This window comes from Falco peregrinus, chromosome 4 (assembly GCF_023634155.1).
Source record: "Falco peregrinus isolate bFalPer1 chromosome 4, bFalPer1.pri, whole genome shotgun sequence".
NCBI lineage: Eukaryota > Metazoa > Chordata > Aves > Falconiformes > Falconidae > Falco > Falco peregrinus.
This window is the reverse complement of record NC_073724.1, coordinates 44,024,616-44,045,373: the sequence shown is the minus strand read 5'-3', so window position 1 is coordinate 44,045,373 and position 20,758 is coordinate 44,024,616. Positions and strand designations below refer to the sequence as shown.

Genomic DNA, 20,758 nt, shown 5'->3' with positions numbered 1-20,758 from the left:
CTCCAAAGTGGAGGAGAAACCACAATGCTGGAGGGCTGGGAGTGTTTGTGTTCTATCCTGCCCTTCTCGCTTCAGCGCCCATAGATCCTCTTTTGGCATGTTACCTGAACCTGACAGGGAGTGAGATTCCTTGGTGTGGCAGCCAACCTGGGCCAGTGCAGGTGTGTTTAGCTCCTCCCTGCACACTAAGGTTAAGATTTCCCCTATAGCTAAATAGCTGTCTTTTATATTTCAGGCATCTTGAAATCTCTGTAGCGTACTTTATGGAACAAAATATGATAAAATATAGATATTTGTTGCAGTACTTCTAGGTAAAAATATTATGAACAAGTTCATCATCAATTGTAATCACAACCGATTACAGCCTATAGAATTAACTACTAGTTTGCAGGTTACTGAGTGCTTGTTTTCTCTAACAGTCAGAAGAAATTCAAGACATGCTGACTGAGCATTAGGATTAGAGAAGACTGGAACAAATTGCTTAATCATAATGACCTGAGCTTTGGAGAATGCAGACTCCTAACAGAAGTTCAAGCTTTGTAGGAGGCTCTGTTCTTGTATCTTTGTAGTCTGAAACCTCCAAACCCCAAACATCTGGCCAGGGAAATTTGTAGCTAGAAAGGATTTTATTCCCTGCCATAGGTAAACCAGCAGATACTCTGGTTCACACCTCAGGACACTAGTCCTGACACCATGCAACTACCAATCACCTACATTGCTGTGGTACCTTTTCCAGAGGCTGTCAGCTAAATGTGGCCATGCAGTCGTTAACTGGGACCTCTAATGAGGAAAGGACAATCATAAACCCAGTGCAACAGAATGGGTTTTGTCAGGTTTGAATGTGTCTCACACCTGTATTGGAAGCTTGTTTCTAAACAACTGTCAATGTTATTTTGGGGCTCCTTTTCAAAGGATATCTGAATTAGAGGTGCTCCTGAAATGTTTGGTTAAAACCAAACCATAGGGCAGGATGATGTGACAGTCAGAACCAACACATTGTGCACCTAGCTATGCAAGAAATATGAGGTATTTTTAAAATTCTGTGCACATAGGGGCTCTGTAGGAAAACTGTTTGGTCATGGAAACTAATTTCAGTGAGACACTGAGTTATCTTTAAATCACCTCACTTAACTCCGTGGATTACAACAAAGACAAAGGAATAAGTTCATGTGAGAATGCCAGTAGAGAAAATGGGTTAGTAGCTGCATATTCCCAAATGGTGCTGCTCTCTACAGGTTTTGTTCTTCACTGCTCTTTAAGTGGATAACAGATGCCCTATCAAGTAAGTCCCAAAATCAAACACCCGCTGAAATTAGTGAGAGAAATCCCAAGATGGAATTCGTTAGAAAATCACATCTGCAGGCTAGAGAGCTCTATCTGTACTAGTCACCTAAGACTATGGCTGTGGTCTGTGGGGAGAAATGGGTGCTTATTGAGAGCTGTTCATCATATTGAAAGGGACACACACACCCACATTTGGCCAGATGAATTGTAACCCAAAGTATCTATTTTCTCTCCACTGACAAAAGCAAGCTAGGTAAGATGCTTAATATCTGCAGTACAGACATCTAAATTGGATCTTAACCTCTCTCCTCAACCCCAAATGTCTCCAAAGGGTGCTAGGAGGTCCAGCATATCTACAAAATATAGGTTGGAAGACTGCAACCCTATGCTTTTCAGAAGAGAAGTAGCAGTGGGAAAAGTTAAAATTGCAATAAAGAATTTGCATACGGAAACATTTTAAATACTTGAGCACCATTGATAAAGTGGATAAAATCATAAAAAATTAGTCCATCATTTGGAAAACACAGACTCCTTGTTAAATAATCAACAAGCATGTAATAGCTTCTCACAGAAAAGGTAAATATTCTGAAAAGGCTCTGATAGTACAATATTTCTTGATTTAATTTAACAGAAAATTATTACAGTGAAGACAGCAGAAGCACGTGGGTTATTGTACTTGCAGTTGTGCTTTCACTTGTTGGTATTATTCTTCTGATCATTATTATTGCTGTTGTTGTACGTTGCTGCTGCCTAAAGAAGAAAGGTAAGTGAACCTTCACAATTTGTCTATACGTTAAAAAAGTACCTTCAATTAGATATAAATCTCCTAGTTGTGTCAGCTCTGGTGCTGTGCAAAGACCTGTAAGCAGAAGTGTGAGCAGACAGATCCTGCTCTTAACCATGACCTGGTTAAGATGCTCCTTACTTTGACCTTGCTGTTCTCTTATAAATTGGTTCCAGAGGAATCAGTGTCAGACATTCTCCTTAACTACACGGAAGTGGTGTTTTTTAGGAGTATGTTCACTTTCAATGACGTTTAATTTGTATGCCGAGGTTCTTTGTTGAAACATACGTTCAGTGCTGTATGCCTAATTTCCAGTTTCTGTGTAAGGCGTTCTACAGGGACGTTGCACAATTTTGTGAACAGGGAGGAGGGATGCCCCTGTGGTAGCTGGAACACGGTGCATGCTCAGAGAGGAGCTCTACAGTAGGTCACATTTTAGTTTCCTGAGTTTTAAACACTTTTTTTTTTCTTTCTTTTCCCTCCTTCTTTCTTAGGATCAACATATCAAAATGAAATAAGGTAAGCCGGATGAGGTGGGAGAATTTTTCCTTTTAACCAAACTCTTTCAGGTCGCTGTGGGATGGTGAGAGGGGTGTGCCAGCTTCCATGCCCCACTACCCAGCACTCCCAGGACACTCTGTGACCAGGCCAGTTTCTGTGTGTGCAGCAGGGGAAGGGACTGACCTTAAAGGTGAAAAAGCGAGGGCTGCCACTTGCAGCAGGTTAACTCTGTTCCCACAATAAACTAGGTGAAAAGAAGCAAAATCTGCAAACGCCCCCTCTCTGATTTAGCAAGCACAGAAATTACAAACTGAAAATGCACTCCTACTGAAGCTGATGGGCAAAGCAGAGCCTTAAAAGCTGGCTGTGCCCCGGGGAAGGCCGGGGAGGAGCCCTGCCCGCAGCAGGCTGGCTTCCCGCACCGGGCTGGCTGCCCGCGCTGCCCTCACTGTCCGCACCGGGCTGGCTGCCCACACTGCCCGCACCGGGCTGGCTGCCTGCGCTGCCCGCACCTGGCTGGCTGCCTGCTGCCATCCTCGCCGCTGCCACAGGAGGGCGCTGCGAGCCCGGCAGCGGGGCCGGGAGCCTCGCCGCTGGCTGCCTGGGATAGATCGGCAGGCAAGGGACACCGGCTGCCCGGCTCTTTCAAGGTTCGGTAGCGTTCGACTGATAAAAACTTAATAAAACTGTCCCAGTGATGGGCGTCGGCACTTACGTGATTATCAGACGTGGCTGAGTACACAGCTGTTGGTACATTATCGCGTTGAGTTGGAAAACCTTAGAAATCAGCTGACGGTTATCAGCACTGAGAATAGGATATTCATCGGTGCCGGTGCGACGGTGACAGCAACGTCAGTGGGGTTATTTGGAGTTATTTTTGCTAAGCTTCTAGGGAGCATTGTAAATTCATACTCTGCCTACGCTTGTGGGGCTTTTAACTCCCGCTCTCTTAATGAGCTTACAAAACGTTACACCAGGCTGCCTCGCGCTTCAGTAATACCATTAACGGCCTCTTGTGGGGAAATTTTGTGAAGGTCTGCTGACAGGCTACCATTTATAGAGCACTTTATTGATATGAAACAAAATATGGAAATTAGGTAAACACTATTTTCTCCTGAGGAAATGATGCTAATTATGCCATGCCATACCAGTTAACTTCCACATGATTTCTTAGTTTGTGATGCTAAATTGATTATTTTACCAAGTGCAGGTATATAAATAGGGCAGGACTAAATCAGCAGGGAATGGGTTGTCAAAAGCAGCTACAACTTGCGTATTGGGTTTGCTATGAAAAAAGTCCTACAAAGCCTTTTTGCTTGCATTCTGACTTGGTTCTGCCAAAAGCTTCCTTCAAGGGTCAACCCTGCTAAGGCAAGATCAATTGTACCTGCAGGGAAGCATCTGTCCAGCAGCGGGGACCGGTACAGCCAGGTCTGTGTCCTTCTCAGGGCCTTGCCTTGCTGATGTGGGTCTGCACAGTGCTTTCTTTCAGACAACATGAACAGCTCCAGAACAGGGCATAACGTTACTTTCCCTCCATGTCTTAGGATATCGTCTTGGCAAATACAGTTCAATCTTCATGACAGAATGTGTGGGTTTAGATCTCAGTGCAGTAAAGTTCCTATTTTCCCATTAACTTCAAACATGAGTTGTTGTACTGAGTTCATAAATGTTGCTTACACTTTGAAAGCTGAGCAAACACTTAAGCAAATACTTAAGCACTGGGCTGAGTCCAGGCTCTATGGCTCAGCTTGGACTTAGAAATGCAGTGTTGACAGTTCTGCAAAGTTTTAGCATGTGTAAGCAATGACACTGCAATTGCAGGAATTATTTACAATCACGTACAGATTGTGTAGGTTCAGTGTTGGGTTTTTTTTTTTCCTAGGGGGGAATCTACCTGCAGTAAAAAAAAAATAAAATATGATTGTCCAGATTTTGGGAGCTGCATTGTAGTAGTAGTGAAGAAGTGGTGAGACCAAAGATATTTTGGTTTACTTCCCACATTTGTTTTTAACTTGGTTGGCTATCTTTCTGTACCTCCCACACTTTTCTGTAACTGCTTTCAATTTGGCTATTACACCGAGTTTGTTCAGATCTAAGGATCAGATAAAATAGACAGTACAGTATCATATAACATGTGGAGGTGGTATTCCTAAACAATTTCTCTTGTCTTCTGGCAACCACGACAGATTTCTTAGTGGTTTCTAATGTTTATCTCCTAAACCAGCCGCATAGCTGACTTGTCATATTTACATGTGCATCAGTAGTGCTCATCTGAAGCTCTATGGGCCTGCAAAGTAATTCCTAGTAAATATAAAAAAGCAAATGCAGCAGTTTCCACAAATATTGCTATCGGATAATATTTCCTCCTTCTCCAATATATCTCTGGGCTGTCATAGTCCTGCCAGCAATTTGTGCTTGCCACACCAGGAATCTAGGCAAAGATGGACCTGAGACTATCCCGAGAGGAGTCCATGGTAGGAACAGATGAATAGTAGCATGTCTTCTGGCATAAGAACTTTGAGTAAAAAGGCACCCTTTTCTTACTATGTAGCTATGCAGCTCACTGTTTTGCAAATTCAGATGTGTAACTTTAACGAAGGAAGTCATGTCAACTTCAATGTGGCTACACTCACTTGTGAAGTAAATTTCAAAGTGAAAGATTAACTTTGGAGTGTACACATGAATCACTTGGGAGCTAACTGTGGTGATGTGAGATAACATGCTTTGATTTTGCGACTGGGAGGGCTCAAATCACAAAAATGATGGGCTGTCATATAAGTGAGCTCGCTGGCATTCCATTATTGGGCCACTAAATGCCCTGTAATTAAGAATTGGAGATCAAAATTAATTTCCTACAAAACCTATGATCTGGAACACATTCTTCACTCTTTGAAGATTGCGCATGCTATTTTTCTGCTTCCTGATAATGCAGCTAATGGAAACTTTCTAAACAGAATTTCACAGGTAATACTTCTATGGGACAAGATTTGTGCTAGCTAATTGCTTGGAAGGGCCAGATATGCTTTGCACCGATTTTTTCAGAAGTGAGACATATTCTTTTTACTCTGTAGCCTACTACGCAAGAGTTCTTTTACCATAATGAAGTTATAATGATAGGACTTTTTGTTTCTAGAAAAGTTTCAGCTGAGAAGAAAAAAAATGGTGATTCGGAAAACAGTCAAAGGCATGGTAGCGAAAATCAGGGATACATTCCAGAGGAACGGTGGAACACAGAACAAAGCCCAAGTAAGTGTAAGCTGGTGAATCACATATTGTCAAACTGCTTCTCAACATAGGCCCTTTGGGCAACATGTCAAGCAATTACATTACAAGATTTCATAACACTTTGTGAAGGACTTGTGCTTGGTCTGAACCTCTTCAGAACACTGGATTTTCGGGAGTCTGGTCCTTCAGAAGTATTGAGTAAACATCAGAGTTCTTTGCAGTTGAATTTAGTTTTAGCCCTTGGTTTGTTTTTTTAAATGCCTTTGTTCTTCCAAATATCTTCTGAGGCCGGAGGTGGGAGTACTGGATTCCCTTATGATAGTCACCTTAGGCAATATTTTGCAGTTGGTCTGTAAAAACAAAAAAAATCCACCACCACCAAAAAAGAGCACAGAAAAGGAAAAAAGAAAGTAGAAAAAAAAGAAAAAGGCAGTTAGTGAACTATGATTTTACTGGTAAATGACTAAGACATTATAAATTCTAGTCTTTAAGCACAAAGACTCTTCAAAAGCAAATGTAAATTTCCACCAAATCGTTACCAACCACATTATTATCAAAACGTTTAATCAAACACTTAATGACATAAAATTATTGTGCAGTCTATAATCCAGGCATACATCCTTTTCTCTCTAACAAATAAATTGTGAAGAAATAAGTGCAGTGGAAAGATTTCAAGAGTATATGGTGTTGTAAAATGAAGTTATTAAAAAAAAAAAAGGGAAAACTAAGTAAACCTGGACAAAGTCCTTTCATATTTGTTAGTGTGCTGCGTTGACCTTGGTTGGCCACAGAGTGCTCACTAAGTCATTCTACCACTCCCCCTTCTCAACAGGACGGAGGAAGAAGACAAGATGGAAAAGCTCATGGGTCAAGACAGGGAGGGGAGATCACTCACCAATTACTGTCACTGGCAAAGCAGACTCCACTTGTGGAAGATTAATTTAATCTATTGCCAATTAATAACAGAGTAGGACAGTGATAAAAGCACTTCTCCCACCTCCACTTCATCCAAGGCTCTTCTTAGCTCATCTACCTCCTCCCTACAAGTAGCGCAGGGGGATGGGGAATGGTTGTGGTGGTCAGTCCATAATACCTTCTCTATGGCACTTGTTCCTCCTCACACTCTTCCCCTGCTCCAGTGTGAGTTCTTCCTACAGGAAGCAGTCCTTCATGAACTCCTCCAGCATGGGGCCTTCCTGCTCCAGTGTGGGTCCTTTCCATGGTACAGGCCTTCAGGAAAGGAGTGCTTCAGTGTAGGCCCCCACGGGGTCACAGTTCCTGCCAGAAAACCTGCTTCTGCATGAGCTCCTCTCCATGGGGGCAGAGGTCCTTCCAGGAGCCACAGGCTACAGGTTCCCTCAGGGCACATCCACCTGCTGTGACATGGGGTCCTCCATGGACTGCAGGTGTATATCTGCTCCACCGTGATCCTCCATGGGCTGCAGGGTGACCTGTTTCACCATATTCTTCTCCGCAGGCTACAGGGGAATCTCTTCTCTGGCACCTTGACCATGTCCTCATCTTCCTTCTTCACAGACCTTGGTGGCTGCAGGATCAGTCCTTTTTCTCAGCTCTTGTTGCACAGTGTTGTTTACCCTTTGTTAAATACGTTATCACAGGCGTGCTATCAGTGTTGCTGATGGGCTCAGCTCTGCCAGCAGCAGGACTGTCTTGGAGCCACCTGGAACTGGCTCTGTCTGACATGGGGGAAGCTCCTGGTGTCTTCTCACTCACAGAAATCACCCCTGCAAGTTCCCCCAACTACAAAACCCCAAACTATTTAACCCAACAAGTTAGCTAGAGTTTGGCTCACAATATTAAAGGCTATTTATCTCTGTTGCTGAATGGCTTATGGTTCATGCTGTGATGGACACTGAATAACAGTAATCTTGTCTATTCTTGTTACAGGAATTACTTCTCTTCCCCCAATGTCTTCAAAGTTCACTGTCCCTACTGCAGATTTACATACCAGTTCTGTACCAAAGGTAATTGCAATGCTGATATCTTGACCTTTTTTTTTTTTTTTAGTTCACACAGTCTGTATCGTGCTATATTCAAACAGATTTTGGGTGGAGGTAGACATTTATAAGTCAATTACAGCTGTAATTGGGTAAGTGGAATGTCCCGTCAGCATTCCTGAAAGTTTGATTTACAAGGGTAAGTGCCCCGGGTGTTAGCCTTGGATTTAGATTAATTTTGGGGAGGGAGATGAGAAGGAAACAACCACCTCTGGATATTTGGAAGAAAAGTCTAATAAAGCTATTGTCACACCTGTTCCCCTCAGCACCCTGCTACATCTTCCTCCCCACCTCCCAGGCTAAAGTTACGAAGTCAGAGACTTCCCCTCATAGAATCTTAGAATATCTCAGGTTGTAAGGGACCCATAAAGATCACCAAGTCCAATTCCTTGCTCCTCATGGGACTACCTAAAACTAAACCATGTGACTAAGAGCATTGTCTGGATGCTCCTTGAACTCTGACAGGTGTTCAGTGTCTACCCTTTCCTTGCCATTGCTTTTCATATCTTTCCTCCTCCAAATGTCAGCTAGGCCTTTCTGCTGGCCAGCATGATGGGTAGCCCTCGCTGGGACAGACTTCCCATAAGTAAAGCCAATTGTCCTTCCATCATTCCTGGAATTAAAAAGTCCCCTCTCCCTCCACAAACCTACTTATTGCTATTAATCTTTTCAGCCTTGACAGCTGGAGTAACTCTGGCTTGGTTTTTGAGAATTCACCTCTGTGTATGTTACACGTAAAACCATTATAATGTGGAGGTTTGCTTTGCTCTGGACATGTAATGATTCTGGACAGCTGTTCTGTATGTGCCTTTGCCAAAGAGGAGGTCTGCAATGCTTTTGCTGTTCTTCCCAGTTTCCAGACTGGAGGAGATGTGGATACAAGATGGAGACACTGTTGAAGGTGCAGACTGAGGTTCCTTTGCAAACAAAATCCAGTACAGATACAGTAAATAAATCTGCATTTTCTCTGGATTGTTTCTTGATTGTATTTTCCAATTTCACTTCCACATTGCAGAGTTGCTTCGGTCAGGAACTTTACACTGATCTTAGAGACCTTTGGTATTTCAGCAGTAAATGATGGAAGGGAAAACACACAGCTAACACCCAATCCACCCTAGAGCTTTGACCCCTTTCCATGTGGCTAGCATGTAAAGAAGTAGATCTGTGTTTATTCCTCTGCTTGTTCTGTTCTCAGCTACCTCTGTTCTGAAGAGTGGTGCTGGGCTCTCTTAGCTTCTAGCACAACAGCAACGTGGATCTTAATTTATGCCATATATTTGTGAAATACATTTAGCACCTTCATGATGTTTTTTGCCAATATTCTCTTGGGAAAGTGGCAGTGATATGGTACCGAGTTCACTCCTCAACATAGTGATAGCTCATTTATTTCTGAAGAGCTGTTCCAGCATGTACACTGCAGAGATCTGTCTTGGGAGGACATTGCATAAAAATCATAGCAGAGTGTGTCTAGTTCTTTTGGCACACAGTGAAATTTAGGAAGTAATCAATGATTAAAACAATGATCAAAATAATAACAGTAAAAATAATAGCAATAGTGCTGATGTATCTGTGTCTGGTAGTTATGATGTTTGACATTAATTACTTGTCAAACCAAATACTATTAAAACAAAGCTGAAAAGCATGTACAATACCGCGGAGGGTTCTGTCTGGATCTGTAACCCTGAGAACAGATTCAGACAGTGTTTGATATGCTTATGAACAGGACTGTAAGGTACTGGCTGTGTTTACATGCACAAGGCATGTGGCACGTTACGGTCTGCCCTCAGAAGTGAAAGAGCTTGTGCTGAGGACCCTGTATCCACCCTGTGCACATTTCAGGGGGAGGTGATAACTTCAGTTGGCTGTAGCCGTTCCCCAGTGCTCATTGATGGCTGATGTGCAGTAGCTGTCCACTGCGGGGGATGGCATTAAGCCATTTGGTGTTACTGAAAGGTAACCAGTTTGGTGGCTCTCGGACAGCTCTGCGGTGAGAATGATAGTGTTGTGAGTGGGGACCATCAGGAGACTAGGTTCACAAGCGTTAGGTTCATGCCCCTGGTTCAAACGGAAACTGCAGCCTCCATGTCAAATCCTAGATTAGTTGGCCTAGGGGGTCCCGTGCTGCCCAGCGGCTAGGGAAACATTGAAATCCATCACAGGCACACAGCATAAAGTTGAACCATTTCTGTTAAACCAGTTGTCCCTGGACAATATTTGGTACAAGTCTGTTACGGTGGCTTCTAGCTGCATCAGTAACTGCACACACATTTTTGAAAGATACCAAGAGTTAATCTAGAGGTGAAATCTATTTAGCATGTTTAGTAATCTAAAAATGGCTTGTGAAGACAATTTCTCCGTTTGAACAGGATTTCTCAGTATATTGTGATGGCCCCATCTTGTATATGCCAGAGTTGATAAAGGTTGATGAAGACTTAAATTGTGGATTTGAAGTCCATTGTTTAAATTTATGGCTCATATACAAACATAGTAAAACATTTCCCAGACAAAAAAAAAGTGAGGTTTTTTACATTCATAACCTTCCCTATTAGCTGCATAATAGAGGTTTTCTGACAAAAGTGTTACTGAATGCATTCTAATAAAGTTCAATCGCCACTGTTGCCAACACATTGCATAATAAACGTTGTGATGCTTTTCCATTACATTACTTGTGAAGTAGGAGAAATCAGATGGCAAGCTGTTTAGCCGTTTGCTGATTACTCCTGAATCAAAAAATTTCTTCAGAAACCACCTGCTGTCCTGCCACTGAGTTTTCTAAGTACAGAAAGTTGTGTTTCTCATTTGGCTTTCCCTGCCTGGATACAGGAAACATTACGAAAGGTTTTTCGTCTTTTTTATTCTGGACCTTTTTATGAGAAATATGGAGTGAAAGAAAAGGAGAAAAAGAAGTCATCCAGAGATTTTTTTCCAAAGTGAAGGAGCTCATAAAGGGGTGGACTCCAGCAAACTGACTCTCTCCCTGGATAAGAAAAATGAGCAAATGTCCTTGCAGTGCTTCTATGGAGGTCAAGAAGATGGAGTGAAGAACCTAAGTCCTCCCTCAGGAGCAGGGTGGGGAAGGAATGAAGAGCCTATCTCCTGATGGAAAGAGTCACAGAGTCTGAAGACCTAAAGCCTTGTCTCTCCATGTCTGCAAGGTGAAAGCAGTTAAGATTTCGTGGCTGGCTTTGTTGTCACCTTATGGGATCAGGAGTAACCACAGCAACAAGGCCAGAAAAGAGGCCCATATGGGCAAAGTTTGAATGGAGAGTTTTAAAATTAAAAGAAGGTCATGGATGTGAGGGTGAGGTGAAAAGCAGGGCAATTGAAGTGCAAGAAGATTTTTCAAGTTAGCATTTTGACTGGACAGAGGCAATCATACCTGCTGCACAGCCCATTCCTCCCACTCCTAGGAGAAAACTGGATGGAAAATTTCAGCACAGCTCAGAGGCATTAGGCAGTCTTCCTGCGTCTCTGAGGGTGTCAGCTTCAAATCTGATCCCTTTTGTTCCCTATGTAAAAAGTTCAAACTTTAAATTATTTGAGAGATTAAGGGAGACTTTGCATCACAGGTTTATTTCCGCAGAAGTCCTTACCCGTGGACCCAACCAGGTACAAAGCCTGAAATACCTGGTGGATCTCATTGTAGAAGGTGACAACAGAAAATCACTTAAGTCAGCTATTGGCCATTCAAACTCCTTGAATCAGAAACTAATGCAAAATGTTCACAGAAGATAAATGTTGCCCAGCTATTGCACTGATCAATTCACAACATGAACAAAAGAACTGGCAAATCATCTTAGGGAAAAGTAATACCTCAGCGAAGAAGAAGGGGGAAAAAAACGGTGTGTGAGACATTTAAAAAATGATGAATATCGAACTGAATTATTGAGCTGAGGAAAAAAATTACCAACCCCTGGAAGAGGAGGCCAGCAGCATCAGTCAGGGGTGTTGGAAGGTCTTCATTCTGATTACATTAGCCAAGAAAAGGTCAAATGGAGAGTAGAGTTACAGGCTTCCATTTAATTGCATATTTTGTTGCTGTCAGCGATGGGATGGGAGGAGAGAGATCCTTACTCCTAGTCCCAGGGCTGAGCTGCAGGCCAAATGGGTGTCAGGGACCAAGGTCCCATCTGAGGGGCCATTTCTTGTGCCCTAACCCATTGCACAGAGCTCCTTCTAAAACCCAGGTGCCATGAAGGGGATCCTTTACCTTGGCTTTAGCAGATTTGGGGCAGTCCCACAGGCAGTTTAGCCTGAACAAGGGCCATAGGGCCTGTTCTGCCACATCCTGAGTGCCATTCCCAAGGAACGGCATTTTTTCAAGTCCCACTGGTACAAAAGGAGCTCTAAGGACTCAGGGCCTTGCAGGACTGAACAGTTTCCTACACAAGCTTCATAATTAGTCCATTTAATATACCATAAATGTCTCTATGATAGATCAGAAGACCATTTGATAAGAGGGATGAGTGCTCATTTTTAGTGGGCCAGATTCATCCCTGGTGTAATTCAGCTGACTTCAGCACAGCTACAGGAGGTTTGCATTTGCCACCACAACCACACTCCTCCTCTCCAATCCAGAGTGAGTCATGGCTCCATTAATGGGGAAGAATCTATTTTTCTTCTTAACTACTCCAAATGACACTCTATAAACTGGAAATATCATTTAGTTGTGGTTGTGGTTTTATACTGGGAAGGAAATGAATGATGAATTGTAGCTCCATTTAATGCACTCTATATAACTGCTTTGACTCTGACATTGTTTGAAAAGAAAAATTAAGCTATCAAAATCAAATTAAAAGGTCAATAAATAGAAATACAAACAAATGACAGCAAATAATTTTACCCCTACTGGGGTACTATAGAGTAGGTCATGTTATGATGTTCATTGGTCAGCATATCTTGATTAAGAGAGTAATAAATATTGATGACACAGATACAGAAAAGGCAGGTACAGTTTATAGTATGATGTCCCCAGTGTTTGTGGAAGAAGGGGAGGAATGAAGTTATGTGGGTGGGATTAACCCACAAAGAAATGAGAAGGAATTTCCAGGCTGTCTGCCTATTGATGGACAGGGAAATGTGCATGAGTGTATGAAAAGTTGACAGGATGGAACTGGTTTGCTAGTTGAAGCAATAGTGTTCTGAATTATTTTGAGGGTCTCCGGTACTTTTGGATGGGTGTTTTCCTATAAATGAAGTGAATTTGGAATGAAAATTAAAAACAAAGGGCAAGGGGGAAAATAACCTTCAGAAACAGAAAGCTGTGCCTCCCTGATTTTTTGTTAACAGCCAAATGTGTGATGCGTGCAGACACATTTGGAAGTACTCCTACCACATTAACACATTAATTTCAGCAATTTGTTCTAATGCAGTTAGATTTGGATATTTTTTTGGTTGGCTAATAGCAGGCAAAGCCTTCAGTTTATCACACATTTCCACAGCATTGTCTGAGGAGCTGCCATGTGTCAAATCAATTTAAAGATCAGAGCCCTGTTTCATAATGCCAGATGTGTGTTCACCATTCATATCACTGATGTCATACGGGTTACAGAAATGACTACAACATGTTTGTAATAGCAGAAGTCCTTCTTTCATTGATTGAAGATCAGTATTCAAAACATCACTGAAGGATTCAGCCCTGAAATCAGCTGAATTCACACTATTTTACCTTCTTATTCATCCAAGCATTTCTACCTCTCTTTTTTTTTTTTTTTTTTTTTTTTTTTTTTTTGTCTGGCTGAAGAGCTTGAACACCTGGAAAGATTTGGACATCTGTCTCCCCAGCCAAACCAACAAACTATGCAAAGCTTTTCCCAGTATAATAGATCCTCTATAGTTATCCCTATAAAAAAGCATCCAGGGCAGATGATAAGTCAACAGGCAGGCTTTGAAACGTGTGACTGTCAAATATCCATGGTTAACTAGATGCCAAGCTGACAGTACGAAAAGATTTAAAATTTTGTTAAAGAAACGCTGACGATATTGCAGCCTTACTGATACAGGGGACCACCTTAGAAACTCAGTCCTGTAATGCTGGGCTGTGCAGTGAACCACTAGAGCTGTCTTTTTTTTTCCTTCAGTGTGTAGGATGTAATGAATAATGAATCTATTTTTTCTCAGACTAGGACTGACAGGACTAGTAGAGTGCTGAATTAATCTGAAGAAGAAACAACTTTGAAATCAAAACCAAGCAGAGGCACTAGCAGCTGTAGCATATCAGGGTCTAAATACAAAATTGTTGTGGTCCTACTCCTCTGCATTTTGTATTTGTTATGTGTTGTATGAGGTCTTCTACAGCATCAGAAAATGGGGTTTAGGTGACTGATCAGCAGCCAGCAGCCTCCATTTCAGTGAAGTTATATTCAGTGAGCTACAACCTCAGTAAGGCTGTGCTACTTCAGAGAAAGCTGCACAGAAAATGGGCCAGTACACAGCATGAGTTGAATGAAATTCATGGAATTATTCATTAATTGCTATCAGAGCACAGTAAGAATAAAATATAAGTAACCCAGGGCATTTATTCTAAAGCAAATAACTATGAAAGATGCAGCAGGGCAAACCATTGTGGGCACCAGGAGCGAACTTGCTGCCCTGTTCCTCCTCTGGTGGTGAGGAGAAATGTTGTGACAAAGCAGGGGCTAGATGGCTTATTCTTGCAGGTGACGTTTTTAAAGCAAAAGAGGCATGCTTAGGTTACATTTTCCCCAGTGCTGTCAGGGAAGGATCGGGCAGTCAATCCAGTTGGTGCAAGTCCCCTGGCTCCCTCCTATTCATAATCACATGCAAACCAAACTCTTCTGTAGTATTGCCTACTGATGGCCATAAACACTGCCTCTTTCAACATCACTTGATGAACTTTCTGTGTAATATCTTTCTTCCTTTTGTGAATCGGGGTGCAATATAGCATTTTTGTGCCACAAGCTCTGGGCAATATTCCCACCCCAGTATTTTCCTAAACATGGGATTCAAATAATGACCTATTTCAGGAATTTTCAGAGACAGTGTTCAGTGAGGTGGTCTTGGACACCCTCTGAAACTTTCTGGTTACTCAGTATGCTGACTAGTTCAGTATACTTTATACTCAAAGGACATTCCACAGTATCTGGGAATACTTGCTTTCCACAAACATAACACTTGCCTTCAACTTTTTTTCAGATTTTTTTTTTCCATTCTACTTGTAAATTTGTTATTTTTGTGGGGGAGTAGCAGTAGAGGGCTTCTCAAAACCTCTGTCCTAGTGAGAAAGCCTGCCATAACAGACCTGTAACTGAATAATCAGGAAATGCCAAATAACTGTTCTGCCATAAATGGAGCAAATGTCATCATATATTAATCTCCAGGGTAACACAGACCAGAGGAAACTTCTGATGTGCTCTGGAAATCAGCGAGTGATGTCTCTGCTGAGCACCAGTAAGGTCTTTGGGCTGAACTGCAAGAAATTAAATGCAGCAGAGAGATCTTGGCAAAGGTCTCTTGAGCAGAGACAGGCAGTCCTGTTACTTCCCAGAGCACCTCTCCTCTCTGCAGAAATAAACAGTAAAGAAGGGTAAATTTAGAAAACAGCAGTATGTTCAAGCAGCAAAAAGGGATGGGGCAGGGAGGGGGGGAGAAAGAGTTGTGTTTAAAACAGAAGGCAGCTGTCTTATGAAATGTTTCTAGGATAGTTACATTTATCCCATGGTTTTCCTTTAGGTGCTGGGACTCATTAAATACCAGAGACATGTTGTCCACATTTGTTGTTTAACATTTTCCTCTATGGCTTATTCAATAATGCATATGTACAAAATGCATTATTTAAGATGTTTAATACTGGAAGAATACCAAGGCATTACAGACTGTACATGATTAAAGCTCCAGAAACAAACCACAAGATTGGTCAATAGCAACAAGCTCAGGCTTGATAAAAAATTCCACTGGGAAGAACAGTGAAATTTCCATTAATTTCCAAGAGCTTGAGACCAGCTGGGGAAGTGGCAAGGAACAGTAGCCAGCAGATAGCATCTACTTGGAGGCAGATAAAACCAACTCTGGGGATGGCCACAGCAAACCATTCAACCCTGGTGTTTCATTTAGGAAGCTATGTGAAAATACATGTTTATAACTTTGGAAGAAATTTTCATTCCTTTGAGATACTTTGTAATTACCTATCTGAGGTCTCGCTACTACATTTAAATATCCGAAGTGTATGTTTCTTGGATGCATTTGAGAATACTTTGTCTTTTCCTCTGCAATGATATCTTGTAAAAGTGCATAAATAATTAGGACTGGAAATCCGCTGTACTGATTTCAAATGAAGATAGGGGTTTCAAAACTTCTGAACATTTGCCCTGCACTGATCCCACTGGGGTCAGTTTGAAAACAGGCTGCTGCGACGGAAAGGGAACTTTAAAAAAAGCCTGCCTTGAATAAACACTGAGATGTTGAGATCGGTCTTTCAGATACATGAAATACTGGCATGCTTATTTTTGCAATTTCAAATATATTTGGAAAGGAATGTCAGATGTTAAGTTTTTCTTACAGCTTAACATGTAGTTTCTTTAAGAGAACCAGAGGAGTAACGCCCAACATCATGTTTTTCTTAAAAGAATACAGACTGCAGGGACCACAAGAAGTTCACAGGTAGCATAAGATCAGTTAATGAATTCCCAGAACTGCCATCAGTGTGTTGCCTGTGAAGCTTGTATTTTGTTATGCTGTTCATCATTTCCTTTGTATCTAGATTTTGAGTGGGTTGCTGATGATAGATTTCACTTTGGTATAATGCTTCGGGGTGAGGATTTGGCAAGTAACTTTCTGAGGACCCTTGTGGGACTGCTTTTCTAGGTTTTCTTTTAGTTCTATAACTGCTTTTACTCTCCCATAGGTGCGACCTCAAAGACGTACTGATTATCTGATCAACCCAAAGAAAATTAGAAATGTGACACTTGTTTAGGATGCACTTCTCCAGGAAATTTCTGTATCGATCAGTTGCATTTTGCACATTTGGATGGCTTCCTGCAACGGTTCTGTCAGTTTAAGCTATTTTTCTTTTTTTCCTCATGTGATGAAATAATATTGCAACCTTTATAATGTAACATATGATATTTCAGCAAAATAATGGACATAAATGACAGCCTTAATTTCAGAGACAGGGAATCTGATGGAACTCTACAAGAACAAGAATCCATGCTTTGGGTCCAAAGGAAATCAACAAAATTCCTATCAGACAGAAATGTTCGGTTATTCACAGCAAGATCAAGGATGGGAACTGCGAAACATTTATTAATTCAGAAGAACTGGTTAATAATACTACTGGTTAATACAACATCTACTGCTATTTTTATGTACTTTATGTACAGCTGATCATCTTCAGCTTACAGATCAACAATTTTCGATTTCTGTTCTGTAATAAAATCAAGGGAAGTTTTCATGAGAGCTATTTCAAAATGTCTAAAAAACCCTATCTTTGGATCAAAGATGAATTTTTTTCATTTCAATGCATCCTTTTCTTAAAGGTATTTTTCTTAAATCTGATGTTCCGGTTTTAAATAAAAAAATGTCACCCACACGGCAAAAATATCTTATTTTGATTGAAATGCAAAAATCTTAAGCTGCAAAATGTAGATTTGAAACTCCTGGCTTTTAAGAGTTGTTGCTCGAATGCTTTATGTCTCTGTTCTACTTGTGGGCCAAGTTTGGCAGCTGGATGACTTGGGTCACAGCAAATGGTGGCTGCTGGTATTCGTGCTGGACAATGTTGTTTCATCAGGGACAGAGTTGATAATGATCATGGAAAAGGTACTTTAGCTAGGCAGCCTTGTCAGTAGGGCAGATCTGGCACATGGACCCTATAGGTGCCTTCCCAATATAAAAATTATGATTTCTAGCTGAAATATTTTGTCTGAAATTTTGTATTTGATAATAAAAAGTTCAAGCCTGTTAGTTTTTAACCAAAAGGCAAACTTTTCCCAGAAAAATTATTTTCAGGGTACTTGTCTTTCTACCAACTCAAAGCATTCTGAATTATTCAGTGTTTTGCACATTAATCTTTTGGATGAACCACTGCAGGTGCTGTTTGAGTGCTGAAAGAAGTCACTAAAGAGAATTACTTGCAACGATAATCTGTGCAGCAAAAATAAGTAATTTGAAACCTGATCTCAGGAAAAAGAAGTTGTTTTGCATGTTTAGCATTTGGCATCTCACTCACTTGTGACGGATTTTGCACTGCTAGTTGCATTTTCAGTCTGCCAGAACAAGTGCTGAGACCATGGTCTGCCATGTGCAGTTGTATACAAAGCTGTTTCAGATTCTGACCATCTATACTTTTTCTGTCTTGTTTGATTAAGGAAGAGCTTTGAAATGCATTCTCATTGAATGCAACTGTACCAACAGTATGATATGTAAATAGCTGTAGTTTTATGCCGGGTCAATATAAGCAATTTACATTGTGGAATATCTGTGGTTTTTCATTGAAATAACTGTACACTGAGAGAAACATCTACCTTATTCTGATACAAGTATTGCTATTGCTGACATCTCCTAGTTACTACTATAGCTTAATGCAACCGAAACACAAATAAAAATTCACTTTATTAGAGGGATGTCCATTGTGTGAGAGACATAGGCCCAGGGTAACACCGGCCTGTGACTTCAGGGATAAAACCCATGGACCTTGGGCTTTCTATGCATGTGCATGTTAAGCAAGTCTGCTGATTGTCAGAAATGTATCACTGCAGTACAAAAATTAAACTGCACGGAGGCAGTAGTTTCCTAGCAGAAAATGTTGATTCATTTGAATGTGTTTTGAAAAGGAATCAAACTACACTGTGGTGTTTTATCTCAAAGCCTTGATTTCAAGCTTAGTTTCGATATTATTTGGTATCATATCAAAGCAGCCGACCTAGAACTGAAGAAAACATTTTCTCCAATTAATATATAGCCTTCCATATTAATCACAAACGCTGTTGTGTTGAGGCCACGGGCAAGAGGACACATGCTCTGAGCCAAAAGATGGACTCCTGTGCCAGCAATATGGTGCCTTCCATGCTGGGGAGTCCCCGCTGCGATGTCAGCGCTGTGCTACCTGATGCTTGAGGCTCTTCAGAGGACACCAGCAGCATTTCCCAAATTGGTTTTCAGGCTGTGGCTGGGCAAAAGCACCTCCTGGCACTGCTGTTGAATCAATAGGCTGATGTGATACCTCTAATCCGGGAATGGTGTGGGAGCCCCCTTCCCTGCTGATAGCTCCAAGCTGTCACAGTCGGATATCAGGGGTGTGCAGACAGGTCACCCTCCAGCTGTGCATCTTGCCTGGGAGCTGGGAAGTGCTTCAGCATGCCACGCTTGCCTCAGGGACCACTTGTCAGTAAGTGATTGCCAGTGAACAACACACTGCAGCAACAGGAATTACACCCCACTGACTGCAAATCCCACTGACTGCAAATCCCACTGACTCGATGAAAAGAACATTTTTTGCACAAATAGGTACCACAGCCATGGAAACGTGCACATTAACCAGCATCTGGAGCTATTTTCCTTCCTTGCAGCTACAAGAATGCATCCCACACAGCTACAGTATAATATTAACAGCACTAGCATGAGGTTAAAAATTCTGATGGTGTCCTTGAAATTTATAGTTGGGGGCACCTGTATGCTTCCAGATTTGTTTTCTTCAGGCATGTTATACAGTCTGTATATTATTTCCAGTACTAGCTGTTACTTCTGTTTGCAAATAGAGCTCCACAAATAACAATACATAAAATATAGAGACAATTTTTAGCACACAGGGAACATAAAATATGCAGGCATTTTCAGAAGACACAGTAGACTAAAAATATTGAATTTAAGGCACTTTATGGAGGCACCAATCTTTTGTACACATGCATATTGATTTATAATTATGACTTGAGGGGCATTTTAGTAATTTAGAAGTATCTAGTTTTTTACTGCTGACAGACTGTGCACAGTTTGATGGTATAAAACCATTCCATGTTTCCTCACAAAATGCTCTGGTTTGAATTCCATATATGTATATGTGGGAAAAAATGCATTGGAGATAAACAGTATTACATTCTACACTAAGGTTTCCCAAACACTGTCTCATCAGTTTTATATTTGACAGAAAATTCAGGCTATCTTTAATACAAAGCCACTTAAAAACAACACTGGCTTCATGTGGAGGTTTCTTTTAACAATAAAAAAGGACATCAGGTTTGTGTGGGCTGGGCAGAATCAACCGATGAACTCTTACTGAAGGCTACTCACAATGTTGACTAAACATTTGGTTTCTTACTGATCTGATTGAATAGAGCTTCTATTTTTAATATTTATTTGGTAGAATATATAATATGTGGTGCTGCTAACCTAACCCACACAATTCTCAAGTATTTGGGCCTCCCAGTGACAGAAAGGGGAACTCTTCTGTTACTGGCCTTACTGTTTCTTTCCTCAAAAGGATCTGCGTGAGGTAGGAAGGACACAGCTTCCTACAAGCTTCCCCAGCAGAAGCTCCTGGAAAACCAGAGGATGGTGCCCTCAAAGTGTTGCAGATAATTTATTACCCTTCCCTCTCCACCCAAATAGATCTTATCCATCTAAAATGGGGCCCACTCCCAACTCTCCCTCCTGAATTTCTCTAAATCCCATATTCACATCCCCAGAAATACAACAAAATTAATCCTGTTGGCTCATGGTAACTGTGTAAGTGAAATTAAGCAATCAGTATAGACCAAAATGGTCTCACATGGTCAAGTGGTAATAAAAAAACCCAACCCTGCCAACAGGAGAACACTGCTTTCAAAACACCTTTGGCATCTTCGTATTCTTTTTCCTGAACAGACTCCAAAACCCCTTCTAAAGATGAGGTTAAGAATTGAAATTCATAAAGCCACTTGATATGGAGGAGCACACTCTCAGTAGATGTGACTTTCATGATTAGACTTTCCTCCTACTCACCACGATCCAC

The 20,758-nt window shown here is 41.4% G+C and overlaps 1 protein-coding gene across 2 annotated transcripts in view; it reads left to right on the top strand.

Annotated features, from left to right (window-relative positions):
* Positions 1 to 17,371, top strand: part of IGSF5 (immunoglobulin superfamily member 5) — a 33,369-nt gene extending 15,998 nt beyond the window's left edge. Inside the window, exons 5-9 of one of the 2 annotated variants that reach the window (XM_005229519.3) lie at positions 1,916 to 2,047; positions 2,563 to 2,587; positions 5,706 to 5,818; positions 7,706 to 7,782; positions 16,679 to 17,371. In XM_005229519.3, the coding sequence (XP_005229576.1) occupies positions 1,916 to 2,047; positions 2,563 to 2,587; positions 5,706 to 5,818; positions 7,706 to 7,782; positions 16,679 to 16,747 (416 nt within the window). In that variant the 3' untranslated portion in view covers positions 16,748 to 17,371. The remainder of the gene's footprint in view (positions 1 to 1,915; positions 2,048 to 2,562; positions 2,588 to 5,705; positions 5,819 to 7,705; positions 7,783 to 16,678) is intronic. The other variant, XM_055802556.1, reaches the window with a different exon arrangement.
* The last annotated feature ends 3,387 nt before the right edge of the window (positions 17,372 to 20,758 follow it).